The sequence below is a fragment of the Eumetopias jubatus genome, unplaced genomic scaffold (genome assembly GCF_037043125.1).
Source record: "Eumetopias jubatus isolate StellerSeaLion01/CBP00866 unplaced genomic scaffold, mEumJub1_p1.0 scaffold_9, whole genome shotgun sequence".
In the NCBI taxonomy this organism is placed as follows: domain Eukaryota; kingdom Metazoa; phylum Chordata; class Mammalia; order Carnivora; family Otariidae; genus Eumetopias; species Eumetopias jubatus.
Genome location: NW_028274815.1, coordinates 106,405,966 through 106,432,854, shown reverse-complemented (window position 1 = coordinate 106,432,854; position 26,889 = coordinate 106,405,966). Strand labels below are relative to the sequence as shown.

Below are 26,889 nucleotides of genomic sequence, written 5' to 3'. Positions count from 1 at the left end.
ATCACTAGTGGTTCAATTAGACTTCGGCGTGTGATTTTGTTGTTGTTGTTGTTATGTGTATGTATGCATATAACATATTTTTTTAAATGTCTAATCATTTGTTTTCTCTTAAATTTACCCAATGACTGAATGCATATTTCTCATACAAGAAATTCCCTATCTTAAAGGTTGCCTTTTTAGGGGCACCTGGGTGGCTCAGTCAGTTAAGCGTCCAACTCTTGATTTTGGCTCAGGTCATGATCTCAGGGTTGTGGAATCGAGCCCCATGTTGGGCTCCATGCTGGGTATGGAGCCTGCTTGAGATTCTCTCTCTCTCTCAAAAAAAGGAACATGTAAAGTTTGCCTTTTTGTCTCTGTTTCTAGAAGTTCTGTAAAACCCACAGCTTTTTCTAAATCTCTAAAACTAAAGAGAATATTTAATCCATTAGACCCTTATTTTATTCTAGTTTACACTATTGATGAATTTTTCCACTTGGGAAAATATAAAATATAAAATTTGGCCTTTTATATGTAAAAAAAAATCAGTGTTTCTAGAAAAAATTATTAGTCTAAAAATTAATATCAGAAAGACAGCTTTCAGTTGCCTGGAAGTTATTAGGAAATTTATGTTTTTGATTCTGGAGAAATGAATTGCTAAAATAAGATCATGATGATTTACTTGCTAGAAGTTTTCAATCATACATGGCATCACGTCCCTGAATTGGCTCTTCAGCTTCCTCTTTACTACTAAGACCATGTCTCACCTGGACTGAAATATCTTCATTGAGAAAACTGGTGTCTTATCACTGATGTTATTGTAAATTGCCTAGATATTACACAGGGAGGAAAATAAAGTGCAACTAACCAATCATTAAGAAAAAATAAATTGTGTGTTATTCTGGAACCAGTCGTCTAAATGAAAAAAAAAAGAATCTATTAAGTATAAAAGTAAAATATTACCATTGACTTTATCATACATGTTTTTAGTTGGAAACTTACAGATTAAATTTTTTGGATTTTATTCATTTTCATGGTCAAGGGCTTTGCCTTTGCTGTCAGCATCATCCTTATTGCTGCCGTAGAGGTGAGGTCAGTCAAAGGAAATGGACGACCCAATGGTGTGTGTTGCCATTGTCGGGCCCACCCCCCTGACACCCTTCCGTCCCCAGCGCCACGGACATGGTATTTCTTCTTAGCGTGATGCAGGGAGTAACTCCTTGCAGATTTCACTGGGGCAACTTGAAATCTGAACTTCACCAAAAATAACTAACACAGTGTTATAACAAATCCAACAAGACCTCTAAAAACAGCCCATGACACAAAGGAAACAAATAGCTTTTGTGAAACCAGTGAGGCACTTCAGAGCCTAAACTTTGCCCCTCCCTCCACTTTTCACGCCACACTGTGGACGGTCCATGCCTCAGCCTGCGTATAACACCTCTATCCATCATACTCTGACCACCTGAAGGCACTAGAGGATACAAAGAGAGAAATTTGTGACACATTATTGTAACCCTCTATAACCCTGGCAGAACCTATTTTGATTCTAATGGAAATTAAGATGATATCTCTTAGCATTTGCAAATTTATTTAATGCCATCTTACAGATATACTAGATATGAATTTCATAATCACAGCAAGCACACAAATTTCAGGTACATTTAGAATACCAATTTCAGGGGCGCCTGCATGGCTCAGTCGGTTTAGCGTCTTCCTTCAGTTCAGGTCATGATCCCAGGGTCCTGAGGTCGAGTCCCGCATTGGGCTCCCTGCTCAGCAGGGAGTCTGCTTCTCCCTCTGCCTCTCGCTTTGGCTTATGCTCTCTCTCGCTCTCTCTCTCTCTCTCAAATAAATAAATATAATCTTTTAAAAAATTAAATAAATAAAATAAAATACCAATTTCATTTATTTTTCTACAACTTAATATGATACTGATGATAAGCCTCCATGTTGGCCCTGATGTGATTTTTTTTAAATCACAGATTTCATTTCTTAACCCAAAAACTCTTGAAAGAAAATGAACTTGAGAGTCATTTTGTTTGCTGCATTGGGTCTGTTTATGTGAGCAAAGATACTAAAGAAAAGTGCTTTATTGTGTTGACTGTTATTTCATTGTCAAAAGGATAATGATTTTGAAATCTTCCTTTGTAGGACTAAGAAATTGCTGAGTTAAACCTCAATTCACTAGTAATTATGAGTTTTAATAATTTTTTTATCCAAAGATGAAAATCAGTTTTTGAATTTGGTTTTGTTGTTCACATTTGATGTTTGACTTTAGGATTTTTTCAAAAACTCTCTTTTGTATCTTCTCTAATTATAATATAACTACAAGTAAAATCAAACAAAGTACAATTTAAGAAAGTATTCTTTAATTTCAATATGACAACTGGTATGGATTTGCAAGGAAATTAGCTTTCATTCATTATGTGACTTTCAAAATGTACATTATCATTTTGTAGAGAAGCAAACCAAAATTTCTTTTTTTTTTCAAAACTGAAAACTGGTGGAATCTTTATTGGATGACTTTGCTTAGAACAAAGAGGTTACAAAGCTAGAATGAATACTTTGCATTTTATATTACACAAGACAGAAAGTACATGAGAAAATCCAAATCACTGACCTATGCCAATTACAAGAGCTTCTCATGGGTATAAAATACAGGTATTCCTGAAATATGCATCAATCTGTCAGGTTAATGAACAAACACGTGGGTACCACTATGTTTAAGAAACTACTATGGAAATAAAAATAGAGGATTGATTATCTAAGCAAAACTTTCTTTGGCTCTTTTAAAGGATGTGTAGCCAGGCCCTGGGTTTCAATTTTTCAAGTTTAGTTTTAGCTACAATGGATCCCCTTTATGTGAAGAACATGTGATTCTCTCTAAACTTTGAAATAAATTTCAAAGATTTTTGTATCTCCTCCCAGATGACAGATTTGCTTAGGGTCCTGATTTGAAAGGGATCTCAGAGAGTATCATAGGAGTCCATCTTCCCATCTGATACAGAAATCTCTAGACACTTGACAGATGGCATCAAGCCGTGGTTTCCTGCTTCATGCTTCAAGAAGCAAACCAAAATTTTGAGGTCAAATGACTTACCTGAGGTCTCATACCAAGATGCTCTTTGAAAAAGCAGAGTTTTTAACTTTCAGCCAACTAGTTAATACATTTTGATTAATAAACACAAAAGGAAATAAGTAGGCTACTAGTAGGATATAATAAGTATATTACAGTGTAATATTCTTATATTAATAAGTATACTTAGAATAAATAAGAATAAGATAGAAATCAGTATATTACATAATTTTTTCTGTTACTTTCATTTTGACTAGTTTCTCAAGTGTGCACAAACATTGGTTATATTGACCCACAAATTCAATTTCAGTTATCTGAAAAAGATACTTCCATATTGCCTCTATTTGTTATAAAATGCTAAGAATAAGATACATCCATATTGTACATATTTAATAATCTAACTAAATCCTCTGATATCAAGAAAGTTATTTTTTAAAGTAGGTGTTAAACAAACTACACAAAGTTGCCATATGCTAATGTTTAGTTTTCATATGCACTTTACATAATTTTTACATAGGAAGTAATCTAAAATTAAATGAAAATTTTTCAATATGGCCAAATGCCTAAATGCTTAAACTGACCATAGGTTAGTCGACTAAACATAGACGTGTGAAATGAAAATCCAGAAGGGATGATAGACTTTGATGCTTTGTGGGCCAGCTGTCATTGGCAGGTTGGCCACATTTCCATGCTGGAATTTCTGTTTCTGAAGCTGTATGTATTGGTTATAAATAATCACAGGGTTTCTGTGCAGTGTAAGGGCCAAATGTGCACATGTTTGGGCTCCACAAAGAAAAAGTTTGAATCTTGTTGCAGAAAATACTATTCTCAATGGAGTTTGGTTTTATTTTTATGATTGAAAAATCACACATTGCAAAATGCTTTGGTGCATCATGTTGTTTGCACTGGAAAAAAATGCGTAATGCTAAACCATGTTTAACACAGAAATACACGATGACCCCGGCCTCCTCCAAACCAAAGGGTCCTGAACGTCAGTTTGAAGACTAATGTCTCCCAAACAGAGTTTGTTTGGTTTTTTTAATTACTTACACCTTTGAGAAGGAAGGCAATGAGTAAAATTAGCATGAAAAAGAATAAATTGATGCCTTAGGTAACAGACTACAGATTAGATTGAACTGTTCTGGCTGAAAAAGAAGGCCAAAATTCATTTTTAAAAAACCAAACCCAGAGAAAACATTTGAGTCTGATCATATTTTTATTTTTCTGTGAAGAGCAGGTGTTCATGAGGATTTGTTAAGCAATTGAATTAATATAGCAGATTATGATATTAGCAGATGTTTCAAGCTATGTTCCTTTTTTTCATCAGTCCTTCCTCTTAAATTTTTATGAGGTGTGTTGTACAAAAGCTTCCCCACTTTGTTGCAATTAAATCACCAAAATGAAACTATATCATCTCTTTTAGTATTTGATCAGTACTCACTGAATTAATAAATAGTTGAAATGAACTCAAAATACAATAGCAAATTGTTTTGGTTTTAAGCAAAGCAAATAGAAGTTGAGGTATAGCAAGCATTTTTGCTTCAAATAGACCTACGCTAATGATTACATCAGTAGAAAAAACCTATCGCTTTTTCAAGATATATATTTTAAATACTTATACAATTGAAATATATTATACCATTATTGTCAATGGCAAGACACAGTGTGCTAAAGGAAGCACTGGACTTGAGAGTCTTGCCAACTGTACTATTAGGTGATACTCCTTCAGGAGAAAAATGACAGAAGCTTAATTCAAACTGAAGCACAGAAAGAAATTTATTGGTTGCTTATGAGCAAAAAGGGAGTGTTTTGTATTGGTCTCAGCTTATCAATAACCAACGTTGTTAGACCAACCCTTGTGGTTCTTATTATGATTGCAAGATGCCCTTCATCAACCACCATGTAACTTGGAAAAAAATAGATGTTTATTACTTATAAGACCTGGAAACTACTCAGCGCACCTGGAGTCACACAGCGAGGTCACTTGTAGAGAGAGAAAGAGAAAGGGAATATGCTCACAAGCCTAGGTTCTGTTTTTATAGGGTTTTGCGGGTGCGTGTTTAGGGTTTCATGGAATCACTCTTTATTGGTGAAACATAAAAACATAAGAGCAGGAAGAGAGAAGATGAGTGGCCCAAATGGCCAGTTATTGAAGTAAACCAAACTTTTTAAATCAAAAGAGTCTCAGTGTGGGGAGGAGGCCTGGCTCCCTATCTAGCCATGTGGCTAGCAATGGGTTTATTCAGGATAGTTGTCTTTGAAGTGGGTGCCTTTTTGGAATGGATGCCTCAGCAATCAGAGCTTAAGTCAGGCACTTCCATTACAAAAAATAAAATTTAAAAACAACAACACTGTCAGCGTTTATACTGCAAGGTATTAATGATTCCAGGCCTAACTATATCCAGGGGCTCAAATGATGTCATCAAGAATTGTCTTTCTTCATCTCCAATCATTTTCTCTGTACTGGGTGTAATATACTGGCTTGGACAGACTCTCCTAATGTAACAAGAAAGCCACCAGCAGCTCCAATACTGACATTATTTTTACTCATATTTCTATCAAAAATACCAGAGACCCAAGCCTGGCTTGAGTCACACAAGGCCACTGCTGAAAGACGATCGCTGTGGCCTGGAGAACAGAAGTAATAAGTGGACAGACTTAGGTCACATGACTCTCCCTAGAGCCAGTGAGGAGGCCCACTACCTAAACCATGTGGTTTAGACTGACAGTGGCAGGGAGATGGTCCCCTGAAATTCAGTTCGGATGTGCTTCCCAGAAGGAGCAACAATGGCCTCCCCAGGCAGATAAAAACAGTTGATCCCACTAAACCTGGGTCAGAAATCAACAATTCATCCCCACTGTTTACTTCACCTTAGGAAGCCATTTAACTTCTTTGACCTGTCCCACCCCTTTGTTTTCTCATTTTTTGAAAAAAAATTCCCTGAGAGAGTTGCTGGGAGAATTAAGTAAGTTGCTCATGATAGGAAGGTTGCATGTATTTATTGCTGCCCACAAAACCTTATTTCACATCATTTATGGAACTGGAAGTGTGATTCACGGCACTGGGCCAAGGCATTCCTGAATGTTGCTGTCTCTGGCTGAGAGGCTTATTTAACTTATTGCAATTAGTAGGAAATTAGAATCATTTGATGATGAAGACTGAAAATATATGGCCAGTCCTATGTGTGCACAAATGTTCGTTTCTGACTCAATCAATTCTTTTATAAATATTTTTATTCAAATGGAGTTATAGTTAAAAATGTGAAGATTTACACTGGAATTTTACTACTTAACTTCGTCATTTAATTTTCCCAGTAGATTTTTTAAAAAATCATTAATTTCCCAGCACCATTTCTGGTTAGGAGGTAGAAGTTATAAAAAAACACGATTATTTTTATTAATGTCTGCTTGTTTATCCTTAAGAAATCAAACATGCTATAATTAAAGGAAGAGGAAAAGTGTTAATGGTTAAGCCAGTTAACCTCAGGCAAATGACTTGCCTGAGCTTCAGATTCCTCATCTGTAAAATGGGATGTTACCAACACTAGCAGACCTAGGGGCTCTTCCCACGTTCCTTGGCACTCATTGTTCCAACACAGTCAACAGCTCCACTACAATCTAGGACTTTCCCTAGAGTTGCTCACAACTGTAACTTGCTAAATAATGTTCCCTTTACTAGGCACCTTTCCTTCCCTTCTCATTTCTGTATTCCTCTACTGTTATTTCCTGGGGTTGCCTCCCAAACATGTTACTGGCACTCAAATCCTTGTCTCAAAGCCTACTTCTAAAAGAACCCAAACTAAGATAAGCACTTTTCCTACATGGCCGTAACAGAATCAGAAGTGAGCATTGAGAGAAAAAACATGGAAAGAGGCAGTCCCATAGCTCATGGCCAGTGGCCTCAAATCATGGGCTCTCCTGTCTACAAGGCACCTAGCCATTTAGCCCAAACTCTCCGAAGAGGCAGCTAAGGAAGTGACAACATCAAAACTGGGACCATATTTTCTGTGCCCCAGTCTTCCCTCTTACTCCAGATGCCCACTTGGGGCCCTCCATCTGGACTTACTGAGAAAAGAGATACAAATCAATTCTTTAGAAGTTGACATTCACAAAAAGTCATTTTCAAACCTGTCCTTGATATCACCTATTTTATTTGTGTTTGTTTCCTCTAAGAAAGTCTCATTGGAAAGGCCAATGTGTAGGAAAAACCTTTCAAAGGACTCTTTTGGTTGAAGAGAGGGGGAGCCTGGCATGTAGCTGACTTCCCTCTCCACCTCATTCTCTGCAGGCACTTTTGGCAAAACCCCAGGAGATTCAGGATGCTCACTTTAAAAAACACTCATCTGGAGGACATACTGACTGGTTTAAAGATCTGCTTCACAATTAAGATGCATCCATTTACATATTCTTATAGAGATTACCTGTGTAGCAGTACAAGAAGATAAAAGAATTGAAATGAATGTACAGAGGCAACTCAAACGAAATATTTTCTTCCCAAAAGACAAAGGCAGATGCAAACTGGATGACGTAGCCAGTTCTTTTCATGCCTTAATTAAGTTACTACACTGGGAAAGTGGCTGAAAAGCCACTCTAGTATTTATTGATTAAGATCCCATATAAACTCCACCTATTGACTTTCCAGCCTCTGTGGAAGGTCAAAGAAGAATGACATTATCATCTGTGAGTATATTCCAAGCTCCACTTGACTCTGTTTCATATGTTCATAGACTTCTCTGTATTTCAGAGTGGCTAAAATGGGGGGAAAAAAATTGTTTCAAGATAGCCATTATGAGTCCATTGTTCATTAGTTGACTTGGTAACTTGCTTCCCTTTTCCCTTCTCTGATTGCATTTCCTCTTTTCCCAGAAGGCGAAAGCTTGAGGAGAGACATATGTCTGGCCCAGGAGGCCTGGGTTTTTTTTTCCTCCTCCAGACTTTCTTTCAGTGACCTCAGTATCTGCCAAGAAGCACAGCTTTAGCCAGAAAGTCACAGCCATGTCCATTCACAGCTGAAGTGGCCTTTGTTCAGAAAACAACCAGTCAGGAAAAATATAAATAGTAAAAGAATAAGTGGAATGCCAGTTCCAAGGTGTGGAGAAGTGAGCTTCATAGCTGAATCCACCCCAGACTGCTGAGTTTTGTTAAAACCTCTCCCTCAGCTGACTGTTCCTTCCCCAGGTGCTTTGCCATTTCATCTGAGAACTGTCGGGACAAAGCAGATAATGGCTACTTTCCCCAGATGTAACCTTCCATCAGAACATGACATCACCAGTTGCTGACTATGACACCTTTCCCCTTCTCAGCAGGGGACTATGTCTCAGTTAAAAGGAAAAGCCTGGGGGCGGCTGGGTGGCTCAGTCATTAAGCGTCTGCCTTCGGCTCAGGTCATGATCCCAGGGGTCCTGGGATCGAGCCCCACGTTGGGCTCTCTGCTCAGCGGGAAGCCTGCTTCTTCCTCTCCCACTCCCCTTGCTTGTGTTCCCTTTCTCGCTGTCTCTCTCTCTGTCAAATAAATAAAAATCTTTAAAAAAAAAAAAAAAGGAACACCCTGGCAGGTCCATTGTTCTGGAGAAAGGCCTCAATGTCTCACACACACACACACACACACACACACACACACACACACACAACATCTGCAATACCCATAGTCTGCTATGGTTAATAGTTGATCTTGCACCAAATCAGTGAGAGAGAAAGAGATCAAATGCAGAGTGAACCAACTCCAAGGAAAACAAACCGTGTCTACAAGGAACCCAGATGAGGTGAGATGTGGACCATTTACCCTAACACTTACCAGCTGAGTAATGTGCCACAGCCATAGGGAAATAATGTCAGGAAGCTGAGAATGGCCAATAATTTCATTAATTCATTATAGAGATTCCAGGAACTATCTCTTAACTCTGAAGCACCCTGGTCTCGAGGACTCCAGTGTGAAGGCAAAACAGAGTAGAGAGAACATTGTTTTAAGATGAAGCCTTAACTGAGGATGATAGACAAAATCAACCTTCTCACCTAACACTCTACCTTACATGTAGAAAATAAAAAAGATGCTTTTTACTAATGTCTCTATTTGTCTTTGCTTGGGTTCTCCCAGGAGCCAACTCTGGGAGAATTCAAGTACAAAGAGTTTGAGAGATGATCCAATAGAAAGTGAGAATAAGGAAGGGAAGGCAGCTAATAAGGTTGTGAAACAAGTGAGTTATCCATGTGTGTAACTGGAGCTCAGTCCGGGGGTGAATTCTAGAAGTTTCCCAACCATAGTCACTGCAGATGCTTTTAGGAAGCGTTAATCCTCAGGCACTTCCAGCCCCCTCCACATCTCAAAGGAGAACTCCTCCAAGGTACCTGATGCTCACTGAACTCTTTTCTTTATTCTAACACATACTTCACTTAATTGCATGGACATTTTAATCTAACAAGCATGTATTTCCCACCTGGCTTAAGAACTACAAAGAAATGGAACAAAATCAAGATAAAGTCTCCCTTAAGGAGACTATAACTTGGAGGGGAAATGAGATATACAAATAACTATAATACAAGATAGAAGGTAATATACTTCCATTCATTTACCCAGTATCTGTTAAGTGTCCTTTGTGTGCTAGGGAAACTTGGAGGGAAGGGAACCTTATTTATTTAGGTTCTAGGGAGCATTGGAAATTGCTTTAAGAAGGGAAGCCTTTTGAAGAGGAAAGTGACATTCGAGCTGTATTTCAGGACTGCTGAGACATTTAAAGCACTAAGAGATAATATCCTCCAAGGAGCTCATCAGAAACCATTAGCGAGCACATATTCTGGGTCTGCCTTTATGCTAGACACTGGAAGATATAAATGAAAGTAAGGTTTGGTCCTGGCACTTAGAAAGCCAATGTTGAGTCTGACCATGGAACATAACATTCTGGTTATGAATCCAGAACATTTTGTCTCCTTTGCCTTATGGTCAGGAACCATTGTAAAGGGTCTCCTCTGATAGAGCAATATGACAGTGCACTAATAAATGCAACAAACTGTTCCCATCCCTCTGAGAACCTCTAATCCTTAACAATATATCAGTACTTACACAACTCTGATGTAAAGACTCCAAGCCTGTGTTTAAGAGCTCAAGGTTCTAGTGTAAAGAAGATATATACAGTTGACCCTTGAAAAACACGGGTTTGAACTGTGTCGGTCCACTTGTTCGGGGATTTTTTTTTCAATAATTACAGTACAGTTCTGTAAAACAAACAAACAAAAACAAACAAAGAGATTAAGATTCTTAGATGGATTCTGTCCTTACCTTGCCACATCCATTTTAAAGGACTGTTTAATCTCATTGGGAAGAGCTTGTTTGTTTATCTGTCATGTTAAATACTAAAACTTTGTCTTACTTACCAAACAGAACAGTGAGGAGTAAATAAACTCGCAGATGTGAGAACATTTTGATAAAGGAAAAGTGTTAACTCAAAGTTAGGTGTTATCATTAAGAACTTTCACACAAACCACACCAACAAGTTCAACTGAGTGCAAGGGAAACTTCAAGGACACAGAAAGCCATGACAGCTGGGTGAGAGGTTCATCTGCAGAGGCTTTTGAGACGAGCATGTGGTCATTCCGTGGACATTATCACACAATATTGTGGACTTGTATTTGTATATACTTATGGCAATAGAACAGATTTGCAATGGAGATGGAAGAAGAGTCTGTAACATGGACTCCAGGGTTGAAAAATAAACAGATAAAGAAATCGGCCAAGTTCACATACTCTACAAAAGCACAGTTAGTTGGCAAGTGTCATAGGAAAGTTTGTGCCCAAGTAAAGTTTCTTGAAAAGGGGACATCTCATAGATGACTTCTGAAAGCAGACAAATAGATTTCGGTGAGCCATGGGATGGTCAAGCCATCTGCACTTACTTTCTCTGAGCTGGCCTCGCAGAAGTCATGCGACATGAGCCAAGGGAATAGCTTTTCTGTGCTGTGCTTGGAAGTGATTTGGGAGGTGTTAAGCCATTGGACCAGTAGCATTCCAACATGCTCTGGTATCATGACATGAGGAGTGGGGATTGAATAATGAAGAATGGATTCTCAACCACCTAATCCCAGTGACATCCGAGCATTTGAGGGCCAGATCCTGCCTAATTGGCATTTGGCTCCACAGAATGAGGCTGGTGGCCATGCTAGCTGTCAGACATATTGTCCAGTTTGCCCATCTCCTCTATGCAATGACTTTGTGTGAATTTATAGGCCATCTGTCTTCCAAGACTGAATTTGTAGAAATTTCTCTGTGCCTGTGGGCTGTGAAAGATGTTATTTGCATGTGTTTGGCTATTTTTATTTTTTTTAAGCTAACCTGTATGTTATTTATTTATTTATTTATTTATTTAATTTTTGCCTAACCCACAAAATAATGTCACATCTTCTGTTTAGTATTTCTCTGGTCCTCGCATTGGCTTCACAAGTTTCCTGCTGTATTTTATTTTTCTTCCTTAAAGTTAGACTCATGAATTGGAGAATAAAAATGCTAGAGGACACCTTTAAATCACTTGCAGAGATTGGAATGTAAATGAAGTCTGGAAAAGAATTTTAGACCTTGATAGACAAATCCGAATCAAAGAGCTAATCCTCCCACCTCTGCCACATGGGTCACTTGTCCTGCCTGAGCCCAGCTTCTTTTAACAGATTAAAGTCACACGTTTTAGAGAGATAAGTAAATCATGGAAGAAAAAAAAACACTCTTCCTTGGTCACATTCAGGGCTATTTATAGGACTAATCCAAGGGTGTCCAGATTAAAGCTAACTGCCACGGAGGCAAGACCCTCTCCTTTTCATCATCTGTGTCCCTCATCCAGGCCAGTGCTGGGAAAGTTATGTGGATAAACAACATCAGTCGTACTCACCACCAACTGTCTCTCTCCATTGCCCCACCATCGGCTCCAGATCCAGCACTCACGCTGTGTATCCCTGTGACCTCAAACAAGCTACTTACCTCTCTAAGCTTCAGTTTGTTCAACTGAAAATGGGATGGGATTTTTCTCATAGGATTTCTGTGTCTAGCACATGGTCAGTGCTCAAGTGAGGGTTGCTCCTTCTCCAATGATGATGCTGATAATGGTGATTATTATTGTCATTATTTACCTTCTCCCAGATTATGTATTGTGTCTTCTACAGCAGGATAGCATAGTTGTTAATAGCACGGAACGCAAAGCCTGACTACCTGGGTTCCAATCCCATTTTAACCACTTGTAAGCTGTGTGACATTAGGCAAGCTATGTGCCTCAGGTTTCTCATTGATAAATTAGGCATAAAAGTATTACCCACTTCATAGAGTTATCATGAGGATGAAATGAGTTAATATTTGCATACACTAAACAGTATAGAAAGTTTTGTGAAATAATATGCTGGAAATAGATTCAATTCAAGAAGCTCTTCAAAGGCTGGTTCTCTTTCTTCCTTCCATATCCTGCTTGCACTTATATAAAATATTTCCTTTCAAGTCAGAATCCATTAGTAAAAAAAAAAAAAAAAACTGTGTTTGTAAATACAGCCATTACATTTTCTTTCCTTGAAGCTCCATGGCATAATTTTGTTCTTGAGCCCTTTGCTGTCACCACCTTCCATCTGCTTTTAGGACTAGCTCAGGAAAAGTTCCATGGCGGTGCTTTGATGCCATGATGGGGTCATTGCCAAGGTAACCATCCTGGTAAAAAACACAAACTCAACAGAAAAGAGCCTGACAGTGGGACTTTCATGGCACCTTAGTAATGTGCCATGAATTCTATTTAGAGATCAGCTTTTGAGCATGCCCTGCTGTACTTTTTTCTTCCCCTGGTCATGCAGCTCCTAAAAAGTATCTTGAGAAAGTATGGGGCTGAGGACTCACCACCAGGCTCAGCTGTCTCGGTGCACAGAAGAACATTAGCTTGTGTTACCTGACCTTATCAAAAGTCTTTTTCATAAGCTTATAGGTAGAAGATGAGGGCCTATGAATTTATTTCAGATATACTTCTTTCTTGTGAATTTAAAAAGAAATTCTACCAGAGCTGAACAAAGAAGCTAAGAGAGGGTATTGACAGGGTGGGTAACTGGTCATTGCACTGTAACGACAATCACCTCTTCTATTGTTTTAAGAATTGATTTGCCCTCTTCTGAATTATCCTAGTCTTCTCCTTCTGGTCTCTTGATGGCTTTAGACATTTAATGCTGTCTGATTAGTGCTTCTGCCAGGGGCTAGTCAGAGGGAAGGAATAAAAATAAAACTGTTCTGCCATTTCTGGCCACTGGGGAACATCAGAACTTGGAACTTTCTGGAACATCTCCAGGGAAAGGAGTCACAGCCTTCTCACTTCCAGACATCATACTTGTCTGAATATTCCCCTAGACTTGGGACAATGAAGTCTTAGGTGAAGAGTGCCCTCAGAACCAGGAAGAAAAGATGTCCTTTAGTTCTCCCTTCTCCGCCACCCCTCCCTTCCCTGAAGCAAAGTTAGAACATTTTGTTGCCATGTGTACTGGAGAAGGGTGAGAGGACTTGGAAAGGAAGAGAGGAAATCTCTCATCTGTTAAATACTCCCAACTACCCCAGAATTGAATGTGCAATTTATTTCAGCTGCCTTAGAATTTAGTTCCAGAAGTCTCCTTAAATATTTTTTTTTAGATTTAATCAGATAATTTCTCAGGTAGTGCTTTGAACTCAAATTGTAATTTTACATGAGAGACTTGGGAAATAGAATTACATTAAATCAAATTAAATCTGGATGTGTTTTCTTCTGACTGAATGAAATCATGAGGGACACATCCCAGGAGCACCGTAAGGGGAGTTGGACAATTCACCGGTACTCATAAAATGAAAGGCCAGCTTGTCTCTGTCATGACTGCCTTAGAAACGTGTGGACATTGACACCTACTTACACACACTCCCATACCTGTTCCACACCAGCAGCCTTGTGAGGTTGGCAAAAGAAACCAAGGGGACCAAGCACCTTTCCTGCTGGTATGTACCTGAGAGCTCAAACTGCTTCTGTGACTCTGACTATGCTCTACCTGGGAAAAACCTAGCCAACAAATGACCCATCTAGTGCTCTCTGTGATGAGATATTACTCACTGCTTACTCTTCACTAGAAAGACATAAATAAAAGAAAACCAAGGAGACCCATGAGAAGTCTCTGACCAGCCAAAGTAGGTCTATGACAGAAAACCTTCAGTTCTTCCCATCTGACTCAATTTTACCTAAAAATAATAGGACCAAGCGATAAATGTGAAATCTGAATTTTTAAACTTAAAAACTCTGCAGTCTGGTGTAGTAGAAAAATCATGGAATATCAGGAGAAATATGATGGTCTGAATATATTCATCTAAATTAAATTCTCTTCAACTAAAATTGCATTAAAGGAAATATTTTTTAAGGGCATAATCTGGCAAGGGTGGAAACAACAGGTTAAGAGACAATAATTACACAATGTTGGCAGCTAGCCATATGCTTACAGCTATAACAGGTTTTTTTTTTGATGGTTTATTTATTTTTTATTGTTATGTTAATCACCATACATTACATCATTAATTTTTGATGTGGTGTTCCATGATTCATTGTTTGTGCATAACACCCAGTGCTCCACGCAGAACGTGCCCTCTTTAATACCCATCACCAGGATAACCCATCCCCCCACCCCCCTCCCCTCTAGAAACCCCAGTTTGTTTTTCAGAGTCCATCATCTCTCATGGTTCGTCTCCCCCTCCAACTTACTCCCCTTCACTCTTCCCCTCCTGCTATCTTCTTCTTCTTTTTTTTTCTTAACATATATTGCATTATTTGTTTCAGAAGTACAGATCTGTGATTCAACAGTTTTGCACAATCCACAGTGCTCACCATAGCACATACCCTCCCCAATGTCTATCACCCAGCCACCCCATCCCTCCCACCCCCCACCACTCCAGCAACCCTCAGTTTGTTTCCTGAGGTTAAAAATTCCTCATATCAGCGAGGTCATATGATACATGTCTTTCTCTGATTGACTTATTTCACTCAGCATAACACCCTCCAGTTCCATCCATGTCGTTGCAAATGGCAAGATCTCATTCCTTTTGATGGCTGCATAATATTCCATTGTGTATATATACCACATCTTCTTTAGCCATTCATCTGTCGATGGACATCTTGGCTCTTTCCACAGTTTGGCTATTGTGGACATTGCTGCTATAAACATTGGGGTGCATGTACCCCTTCGGATCCCTACATTTGTATCTTTGGGGTAAATACCCAGTAGTGCAATTGTTGGATCGTATGGTTGCTCTATTTTCAACTGTTTGAGGAACCTCCATACTGTTTTCCAGAGTGGTTGCATCAGCTTGCATTCCCACCAACAGTGTAGGAGGGTTCCCCTTTCTCCGCATCCCCGCCAACATCTGTCGTTTCCTGACTTGTTAATTCTATAGCCATTCTGACTGGTGTGAGGTGGTATCTCATTGAGGTTTTGATTTGGATTTCCCTGATGCCGAGCGATGTTGAGCACTTTTTCATGTGTCTGTTGGCCATTTGGATGTCTTCTTTGGAAAAATGTCTTCCAGTAAGTGGCCGCTTCTCTGTTCAGAGTTGTTGCTACTCTCTTCTTCGATCTCCTGTTGAGTTCATAGGTGTTCAGAATGGTTTGATCCCTATTCAGCTGAATTACAGCTATAACAGTTTTAACAAAACTGATCATAGATCTGCCATGTGAAAAGCTGGGGACCAATCTGAGTTATTCCATGAACCCTTAAAAGTCTTAAAAATTTATGATCTTAGGTTCATCTGGAAGTGGGTTTAGAGGTACAGCCTAAAATAAGGAAAACTAGTTGACTATTGTTTAAGGAATAGTCAGAACTCCCACCTGGATAAAGACTAAAGGTTTACTCTCTGGAGATAAGAATACAGAGGGTCTGAAGATGACACAGTCCCAAGTGAAGGCAGGGCTACCACACTGAAAGCAAGGAGATAAAGTTACATATTTTATGTATGCATAAACATACTGAGGGCTGAGTCCTCCATCCTTCTTTCCCCATGTGCCCTCGAATGCTGGCCTACAGGCCTGCACTCTCCTGGCAAGTGATTAAATATATCTTCTCCCAGAACTCTGATCAGCCCAAGATGGAAGACCTAAATATACTGACATTAGGGGTTGCTCCAAAGAGACAAAGACTGATCCCTCTACGATGACAATTTATTTTCAGTTTATAGTCAGCTATCTAGATGCATTCAAAAATTCAATCAAACTTTTTAGTTTACCAGTTTGAAATATGAACAGAAAACTAAAAATTACTAGTAATTAGACATATGAGAAAAACTTTTTTTTTTTTTTAGGTAGAAATAAGGAAGGGTACCTGGGTGGCTCAGTCAGTTAAGGCTCTGCCTTCAGCTCAGGTCATGATCCTGGAGTCCTGGGATTGAGCCCCATGCCCGGCTCCCTGCTCAGTGGGGAGTCTGCTTCTCCCTCTCCCACTGCTCCTCCCCCTGCTCCTTCTCCCTCTCTCTCTCTCGCTCACACTCTCTCTCTCTCTCAAATAAATAAGATCTTTAAAAAAAAAGTAGAAATAAGGAAAATATTAACTTTGGACAAAACAAAGATTATGTAGTGAGAAGAAAAACTTAGAAAGATAACAGAACATATTGCACTGTTGAAAAAGAACACAATGCTATTTTTTAAAGAAATGTCAGAGAACACAAACTGTCTCTTAGATATTGAAAAAAAGGCAGGAGAAACAAAACACTAAAAGAAGTGTTGGGAAAAAAGCTGAAGAAATCTCCCAGAAAGTAGAACAAAGAAATAAAATTAAAAATAGGAGAAAGGATATATCAAAATGCAAAATTTGCCCAAATAACGTTCCAGAGAGAAAAGAGGTAATTATCATTAAGATAATTCATGACATCCTTCAAATAAAAGGATAATAGCTTTCATACTAAAAGGGGTCAAAGAGTGCCCAGCACAGAAGAGAAAGATAAACCTATACCAAAGCACAGTGTTGCAAAATTTCAGGAAACTGGGACTTAATAAGAAACTAGAAATTTCCAGAAAGAGAAAATAAACAATTTTTTTTAAATAGGCCACATAACTGTTTTAAGGAGGATGAATCAGTAAGTCTTCAAACCTCTCAATAGCCACACTAGAAGCTAAAAGACAATGAAGCAAATTTTCCCACAGAAATTTAAAAGAAATTTTTTTCCAACCTAGAATATTATGCCCAGCTAAACTAGTAATCAAGTGTGCGTGTCATGAAGCCATTTTAGGCATACAAGCCTCAAAAAATTTCACTCACGAACCCTTTCTCAGGAATCTACTGACAAATGAGCTGCCACTAAAATGAAAAGGCTCAGCAGGGAGTCTGCTTCTTCCAGTCTTCTACCGGAAGACATGGTATACAAAAATAAGAGAACTTCAAGTCATAAGACTCCAAAAAAGACTTCTTCAAGAAAGTGAAACTGGGAGAACATGTGTTGTGTTTGAACATATTGCAAAGAGCTTTAGATAACTTGTGGAGCATTTGAAGTTGGATTTGAGATATGTGCAAAGAAATTAAGCAAATGACAAAACAAGACAATTATCAACTACAGGGAAAACTTTAAATTGTGCGTGGAAAGAAAAATAATTGTTGGTTTACTATGTGACTCAGCCCTGAATAGAATGCATAGTCATGATAATGTAAGTACTAAATACTGACCTAACTAAATTACAATGTAACTATCTCAGAAGGGTGAGAAGAATGTGTACATATGCTGTGGGGGGAGAGAAGAAAGAGCAATATCCTCATCTCCCGTGGTGGGAAGTCAAAAACTAGCACTACAAAACATATTATTTTGAGATATAGGGGTAAATACCAAAAGTATTAACTAAAAGATTTGGAAGCATTTGCTTATAATCAAGGGGAAATGAGGGAGCTTGTTTCTACTATCCATCATAGTAGAAGTGGTTCTGGACAGCAGCTATGAAAGAGATCTAAATTTAGAAAACAACGCTTGCCTATTGCTTGTGGACCATATTGTTTTCCCCTAGACATCTCCTGCATTAGTGTCTGTACATCAGAAGCAAATCGGTGGGGTGGCTTCTTAACTGCACCTTTGCCACTCCACCAACTGGCAACACTCAGCCTCTCCTTACTCCTGCCTTCCAAATTCAGTCCATCCGCAATTAAAATCAGCCAATTCTCCTCTATCTCCGGCCAGACCTGGGCAGCAAAATGGTAAAAGAGAAAATGGAGCAGAACTGGACCAAAATAAGTTGGACCAGAAGGTGCTTATGTTGCCAACATGAAATTAGTGAGTTTGTCTGCTAAATGAGACTCCAAATTCTTTGGCGACATGTACATTAGGACATGACCCTAACTGAATAGAAACCTGAACTGCACATCAAAGGGCATCAAAGAGGAATGGTACATGCTATGTTTTTTTAAGTCTTGAAGGTCAGGAGGCTGACACACAGAGTTGGGCCCTCACTAAAAATGTTAGTTGGGTGCCCCAACTTCAGGGGCAGGTTAAGGTCAAGATTTCTTGTTCTTCCTGGAGAGACTTGATCTGAAACATCTTTTCTCAGATGCCTGGAACAGGAGTTCAAGGGAGAAAGTTCTGTTGATCTAGCTTTCTAGAAGCCAGTAGATAAAGGGATCAGGACCTGAGAAGGTGAGAGAACCAGTCCACCAAGCTCTTGATAGACCATCCTTCTATTCTAGTCTCCAGAGCTCCCTTTTGTGGACACAGATCCTCCTTGCTCTTAACTGTTCCCAAAAGCCATGGGATGGCCCCAGGTTTAGAGAAGGCATCAGAGTAGCTCATACCTCGTGAATATACAAGAGCCTTTGCATGCACTTGTAAGCATGAGATAAATCCAGCTGAGGGTCACTGGACACACCACATGGTTTTAAAGCATCCCTGGAAGGTCTCATTTTGTCACAACAGGATTTCAAGACACTAGAAGAGTTTCAGTCATTGTCTGCCCCATGGGAGGGAGGGAAGCAGAAGGAGGCAGAGGTACCATTGCTGGCCATGGCATTTGTCAACTGCATGACGGTTTCTTTGCAGCAAAGATATTGCTGAAGAATTATGAGATATATGAATGGCCCTTGGGGACCATCGTTTTGTCATGCCACTTGCCTCTCTTATCTCTTTCAAGATCGTTTCTCCCCACTGAAGTCAGATCTTTCCACGCTTACCTCCCCGGTTTCCTTTCTCGCCAGAACACCAGAACTTCTGAACAGAAAAGTGTCATAGAGCAGCGTTTTCCTACTCCTTAAGGGAGTTCTATTTTTCCTACTTTGGTAGGTGCCATTATATGAGTGACATGACCAATTGGAAACGTACCAGCCTTCTTTTAAGAAAATATGTAAGGGGCTTTATTTGTAGTCTTTGTAAGCTGGTCTTATCCTTCTGGACTTCTCTTCTTGATTTTATTCCAGATAATTGTAGCACTGCTTTTAGTTGTGGTTTGATGTTTCCTAATGTCATCCTAATATGGGACAGTTTGTTTTAATTTAGCTAGTAGTAATCATCCCTAATATATTAAACTACTTGAACTCACTGATGTTTAGAGGGAGAAGAGACTTAAGAGCCCATATAGTTTACCCAGCCTGTGGTTGAGGAATTTGTCCCTGATCAGTTACCGCTGACAGAAATGGAAGCTAGATTTCTTGCTCTGTTACTAATTTGTTTAGAAAAGCAATGCTTCCTATCTTAATTCTCAAGATTTTTCATTTTTCTTTTTTTTTTTAAGATTTTTCATTTTTCTATGCTCCTCGGTGGACCAGGAAAAAAAATGTAAGCAGTTTTGCAAAAACAGTACAGTGTTGATGGAGAAAGAAGGACTGATACATTTAAGTCAACAGCAATAGCAATAATCCAGCTGTAGGTTATATGCAACAAAGGAAAACTCTCTAAGAGTCTGCTTTCTGTCCCAAAGCCAGTCAGAACTATTTTTTAAGCCAATTCATTATGCCAAAAAAAATCTGCATTTTTGCAAATGTACTCCTGACCCTCACGACTTACAAGCCTACTACTCCTTTTCCTTACTATTACATTGACTTTTCTTGACTTTGGTATATCTCTGCCTAGTCATTTATGCATCAAAAGCCTTGCATATTGGCTCCTTTATTAACAAAGCCAAGCTTTGGGGTTGAAAAGTTGCTCCCAGGTGGCTGCTCACCTGCAGCCTGCAATCATATTCTGAACTGTCCTCCAAACTCTTGCATTGTTCTTATTCAAAGTTAGGTAGATTCCTTCACTGGGGATTTTTTAATTAATTGATATAATTAATTATAAATAGTCCTCACAAATACTGACTCACTCAACTCTTACTATTTTTTTACTGATTTTAATCTAAACTAAAAAATTATGTTAAAATCAACTCCTATGAAATAATAAAGGTAGGAAGATAACCAAAGATTATGTTTAATTGACCTATAGAACATTAACCAGCTTTATATTCAATTTAGCAATATTTTTATAGATTTGGGGGTTTTTGTTTGGATACTGTGCTGACACACAGATGTATGCCCTAGTGTCTCAGAGCCCTCTTTGAAATAGTTTTGTCATCTTCCTGGTTTTCTCATTAATGAATTAAATATAAGTGTGACACATGTTCTTTGGCATATTGTAAAGTATAACTTGACCTTAATTATAATATCCTCGTTTGAGAAAAACAAATACATAGCTTATGCACCCCCCACTTCCCTGTCCTGCACCCATAAAACACATCAAAATTAATCGTAAGTGTGGCTCCGAATTTTTCTCAATGTAAGTCCCCAGAAGGCACTAGACACAATAAACGAGCATTGATGCTGAAGTTAACATTAGTCATCCTCACCATATTGGCATGTTTTGTTCTAATTGCTCTCTAAAGTTGCTGATCGGACCAAAGGATATTTATTCCTGCAAGATAACAGACATGACAGCATGAGAGTCACCAGCACTGTAAAAACAGTTGGTTTAGTCCCACAATATTTTATTGCTGTCGGTTCTGTGCCTTCAGAAGGAGCATACACTTGTGAGTTTTCCACACTCCACAGCTCCCTGATGTGCACATTATTCCATCAGTCACATTACTTTTTCTTTGCTGGCCTCTAAAGACACTTGTCTTTACTGCCTGACCTCTGAGAAATAACTGGAGTTAGAGAATGAGCTGGATGAAATTGTCATTTGCATAGGTTAAAAATGCCAAAATTAGCAATTTCATATGATTTGACCTGATCAGATCAAAGAATCAAAACGATGCTCTCCTTGGGATCTTCCAATTTGAAATGAATTTATTTCCTATTTTGAATCACTAATCAGCCAAAAAAAAAAAAAAGAGGACTGATTTAACACCTACTGTGCACAAAGCACTGTGGTAGATTCCAGAGATGACAAAGATATAAATGTGCACCCTGCTTTGGAGGAGTTCACACCTGGTTTGCAAGGCATGAATGATCTTATTTTCTATGAGATTGTGAGCTGTGATTCACTGTACTTTATTTTTCTGTGGACTCATCACATGGCAGATGTTCAATGAACCTTTGTTAAACAAGACGGTAGCAAAGTGGAAGGTAATGAGAGACGCAAGAAGGAAAGAAGGAGGGAGGAATGGGCACTAGTTAGAGAAGCTGCTCAGATGGATGTGTCACAGAAGAAAGGAAGACTATGAAAAAATTAGTTTTTTTTTATTTCTAATGAGTTGTATACTCCAAAATTGTTTTTGAAGCCATCTGTTGAAATACCTTTGACTCTAAGTGGCATTGATTTTGGTTTGTTTCCAAAATGAAACCAGTCTGACAGGATATATGCATTTCACCATAAATGAATTTTAAAACAAAGGCTTCAAGCTCAGTAACCAAAGGGTTCTCATCAATGGTAGTGTGTTCAGAACAATCACTTTGTTAGGTGATGGTGATTTATTTGGAGGTACAAACTATGGCATCTATTAAAAACTCACACAAACAGGGGCGCCTAGTGGTTTTGGTCACTGGGGCATGTGGCTCTTAATCTCGGGGGTATGAGTTTGAGCCCCACATTGGGTATACAGATTACTTAAAAATAAAATCTTTAAAAAAATTTCACACAAACATAGCAGTATGAGGACCTTTATGTCCCATTTCTTATTTCTAATGCATGAGACCTTCTTAACACTTTTTCCTTTTGTCATTATTGAAATTATCAAGGTATATGTTAGAGCTGACTTTTAAGAAGTTCACAGTCAAATTATTATTCTTATTTCCACTTGTTTAGGAAGATTTTTCTTTTTATAAAACCCAGCTCCACTCATCAAGACCCAGTGACCAAATTTATTTTTTTGGTTTACTCATTCCTGGAAAATATTAAAGGCAATTTAGCTCTAACATTTCCAGAATTGGGAAAAATATTCATCAGTTATTTTGAGAAATTTATTGGATGTGAAAAGATTTACAGCAGTGCCTGTGTGGCTCAGCCAATTGTGTCTGACTCTTGATTTCGGCTTGGGCTGTGATCTTGGGGTCCCAGGATCGAGCCCCACGTCATGCTCCACGCTCAGCAGAGAGTCTGCCTCTTCCTCTTCTTCTCGCTCTGCCCCTCCCCTCACGCTCTCTCAAATAAATAAATAAATAAAAGATTTATACTGTGGTAAATAGTCAATACTAGCTTTGACACTTGCAGATGGCACACCTCTTATCATTCAAGAGTAATGTTCAATAAAAATTAGAATTATTATATCTCATGTTTTTACCTACAAGTTTGGTATAGAGGTGAAGAGAAGGAAAAAACATTGATGAAAGAGTAACTTGCTAGAACTTTAACAGAAAGAAAGTTGGTTGTATGTACTAAAAGCCTTAAAAATGTGCATAGTCTTTGAACCAGCTGTTTTATTCCTGGGAATTCATCCTAAGGAAATAACTAAGAGTTTGAACAAAGAATTTAACCAACACAGTATTCAACAACGTCATTTATACTAGTGAAAAACTAGAAACATCTTTAATGTCTAATGATAAGGGAATATTACTTAGTCTTGCTATGGTTACATATCTTATACATATAAAATAAAATATTATATCGGGGTACCTGGGTGGCTCAGTTGTTAAGCGTCTGCCTTTGGCTCAGGTCATGATCCCAGGGTCCTGGGATCGAGCCCCACATCGGGCTCCCTGCTCAGCGGGAAGCCTGCTTCTCCCTCTCCCACTCCCCCTGCTTGTGTTCGCTCTCTCACTGTCTCTCTGTCAAATAAATATAAATAAAATCTTAAAAAATACAAATATTATAGATTACATCACAATTTTTATCATATATTGTTCCGCTAATACAAAGGTTACTAATCTAATTAAGGTTAATCTAATAAAGTTACTAAATGATTGCACCTTCATAAAAAAAAATTACACACACACACCCATTTTTTTTTTCCTGGAAGCATACACACCAAGATTGTGACAGCACCTAGGTCTGAAGAAAGAGTTAGGCATGTTTAGAAAAGTTTTAGTTTTCCTTTCTGTTCATCTCATTGCCTAATATTTTATCAGTGAACATATAACACTATTATGTTAATACAAAACTCTTTCAACAAGAAGAAAGAAATGCTACCCTCCAGGGTTTACAAGTAACATCTCCACTGCTCACAAATGTGCTGGGGTTTTTGAGGCTCTGATTGTTAAGGATGAAGAAACAAACTGTGGTAATGGATCAAAATAGTGAGGATGGCCTCTCTGGGCATTCCATAAAGATTACTGCGATAAAGATAAAGGATTATCTCAATATGTAGCATTAGTCACTTCAGAAAGGTTACAACAAAAGCAAAAATTCTAAATAGGACCCAAGTAAACCTAAAGTGTGAGTCATACTTCTTCCATTTGAAGTAAAGTCATTCTAAATAAGAAATTTAAAGACCTACTTGTTTATCAGCATTTGATTTTTTATTTCTAGGACAGACTCATTTGTGGTCATCTGTAGTTTCTGTTTCAGAGAAAAAGATCATTAACTGAAAACACTTCCGCTTGATTTTAAATAATAAAACCACTCATGAATAACTTTTTTGATTATAAAAGGAACATATAGGGGCGCCTGGGTGGCTCTGTCGGTTAAGAGTCTGACTTCGGCTCATGTCATGATCCCGGGGTCCTGGGATAGAGCCCCGCGTCGGGCTCCCTGCTCATCAGGGGTTCTGCCTCTTCCTCTCCCTCTGCACCTCACCCTCCTCCTGCTCATGCTCTCTCTTGCTGTCTCTCTCTGATAAAGATAGATTTTCCCAAAATCTTTAGGAAAAAAATAGTAATATATATACAAAACAGAAAATTTGGAAATTCACTCCTAATTGTATTACCCAGAGATAAGCACTAATAACATTTTGATGTCCATCCATAAAGTTGATAACCATTTTTAATTTAAAAACAAGAGATTGGTGTTAGGTATTTAAATCCTCTGAATGTCAGTGAGGTTCATGTAAATACAGTTTTCTCCAGTATCTGTGGCATTGGGAGATAATTGTGAAATAACGTAATCCTTGACTATTATTATCCATGTTAAAATGCAACTGTGGCTATGGTCTTCTACTTTGGATGCACCAGAGTTTTCTGGGAAAAAAAAGTTCAAGCAGCATGATACCAGCCACTCATAGAATGGACTCATTCACATTCTTCTTAACTCTTCATTTCCTCCAGGACAGATATCAGTGGATGGCTTTATGCGCTATCTGAGTGGAGAAGAAAATGGAGTCGTTTCGCCTGAGAAACTGGATTTGAATGAAGATATGTCTCAGCCCCTTTCTCACTATTTCATCAATTCCTCACACAACACCTACCTCACAGGTACGAATTCATAGTTCTCTGACAGTGACTTTAGCCAGTCTCACCAAACTTCACCAACTTCTACTTTCTGTTGTTCAGAAGGGAAGGTGTGTTTTCTTTCATTTCCTATAAATGCCTCTGAGAACTGAGCTCTGGGACCAGAGGTTCTGCCTGTAAGAGGCAATATCACTTCTTCACAACATATCTCTTCCCCAGTTTTTAAGTCTTCTGAAATGTATCACATCTGGTATCTTTGGGCCAATGGACTTTTTGTGTAACTGAATTTCTTCAGTGAACTTCAAGCCGTTGGCAATACTACCTAGTTCTTTGGACTGTGTTTATATACAGGAAAGTACTAAAACATACATAACTTATGTTCAAGGCAAATAGCTAATTTTGTTCAAGGTGGAATGGGGCTTCAGATGTAAATAAATTTAACCCTTAATGACAACCTATACTTCGTTGTAAATACTATAATAATGGAGGGAAAAAAATACTATAATAATGGAGGAAAAAGCAACAGTGTGCTTCCAAATGTGATCCTAAATTGAGCATTGCCATGGTTTTTAGCAGATTATTAAATAAAAACGCAGGGGCGCCTGGGTTGCTCAGTCAGTTAAGCACCTGCCTTTGGCTCAGGTCATGATCCCAGGGTTCTCAGATGGAGCCCCCACGATGGGCTCCCTGATCAGAGGGGAGTATGCTTCTCCCTCTCCCTCTGCTCCTCCCCCTGCTTGTGCTCTATCGTTTGTGCTCTCTTGCTCACACTCTCTCTCTCTCTCAAATAAATAAAATCTTAAATAAATAAAAAAATAAATAGAAAAACATGAAAATCCATATATACATACATATCATCTCAACTTAGTTTAAAATTAACATTTTTAGTAAATACAGATTTTAATAAAGCTAAAAACGTTTTTATAATCAAAATACATTTCTTGCAGAATACTTTTATATGGCAGATTTCTAATTACCGGCCTTGAAAAGACCTGTAAAGAATCTACATTAAAAAAAAAAAAAAGGACTTTTTAAAAAACCATGTCACTCTCCTACTTCCAACACTCCATTACCCAAATTAATATAAGATAGCCAGATTTGAAGGCCCACAATGCAACCAAAGTCTCATTTGGTATGTGTAAGTTGTAGATGCCCCCCATGCCTTGGGAGAGGCTTAGACGTGCCCATGGCTCCTTGCCTAGGGGCATGTGTTTTGTGTTGCAGGGTAGACCTGCAAAGCTAGGAACATAATGACAAGGGAGATCCAGGCACTGTATATTCAGGGGTGTCCAAGAGAATCTCACAGATTCGGTTATATGGCAGATAAGCAGTTCTTTCATCTAAATTCTTTAAGAAGATCCATTCATCCCAGTACAAAGGTATGTTTTATTGGTATCAAATCAGGCATTGGCCTGGTATCCCACACTTGGTGAAAAAATAGCTTAGAATAAAAATGACCCTTTGACAGAGAAACCAAAGTAGCCTCCTGACAGCAAGAGTGGTCTGTCTCAGGATGCTTCCATATAATCTGAGAGCATCTAATCAGAACCACATAGTCTGAGTTCTGGTCAGTCAAAGTGCAACTTGTACATTCTTCATAAAAACTGGTGGCTCTCAGGCTACTCACAGCCCATTTTGTTTCAATTGACATTATCTACTGGGAGAGACGCATGCCAAAAACTAACTGGATTCATGTTTGGTTCATCCTAAACTCTATTCTTGTCACTTCTTGTTGCATAACAAATCACTCGAAATTCAGTGGCATAAAACCCCCCACCATATTATTTTGATCCATTTTCTGTATGTCAAGAATTCAGATAGGGCACAAGAGGAGATGGCTCGTCTCTCTTTCCTGGTGTCTTGCGCTTCAGCTGCCAAATAAGTGCCTGAGGGTAATACAAACATACTGGGTGCTGGAATCATCTGGATGCTCCTCCAACATGTCTGGAACTTGAGCTCAGTTAGGACTCCTGATCTTTTTGCCTATAAGAGGCCTCACCATGTAGCTTGGGCTTCCTTACAGCATGGCAGCCCTAGGGTAGGTAGACTTCTTACCTGGCAGGTCATGGCTGCAACAACAAATGTCCCAAAGAACAAGGAGGAAGCTTAATTGCCTTGTTGTACTTCACCT

At 38.7% G+C, this 26,889-nt stretch overlaps 1 protein-coding gene across 2 annotated transcripts in view; it reads left to right on the top strand.

Moving 5' to 3' along the window:
* Positions 1-26,889, top strand: part of PLCB1 (phospholipase C beta 1) — a 696,279-nt gene that overhangs the window by 496,437 nt on the left and 172,953 nt on the right. For both annotated transcript variants that reach the window (XM_028112967.2, XM_088026705.1), the window contains exon 10: positions 24,636-24,782. In XM_028112967.2, coding sequence (XP_027968768.2) covers positions 24,636-24,782 — 147 coding nt within the window. The remainder of the gene's footprint in view (positions 1-24,635; positions 24,783-26,889) is intronic.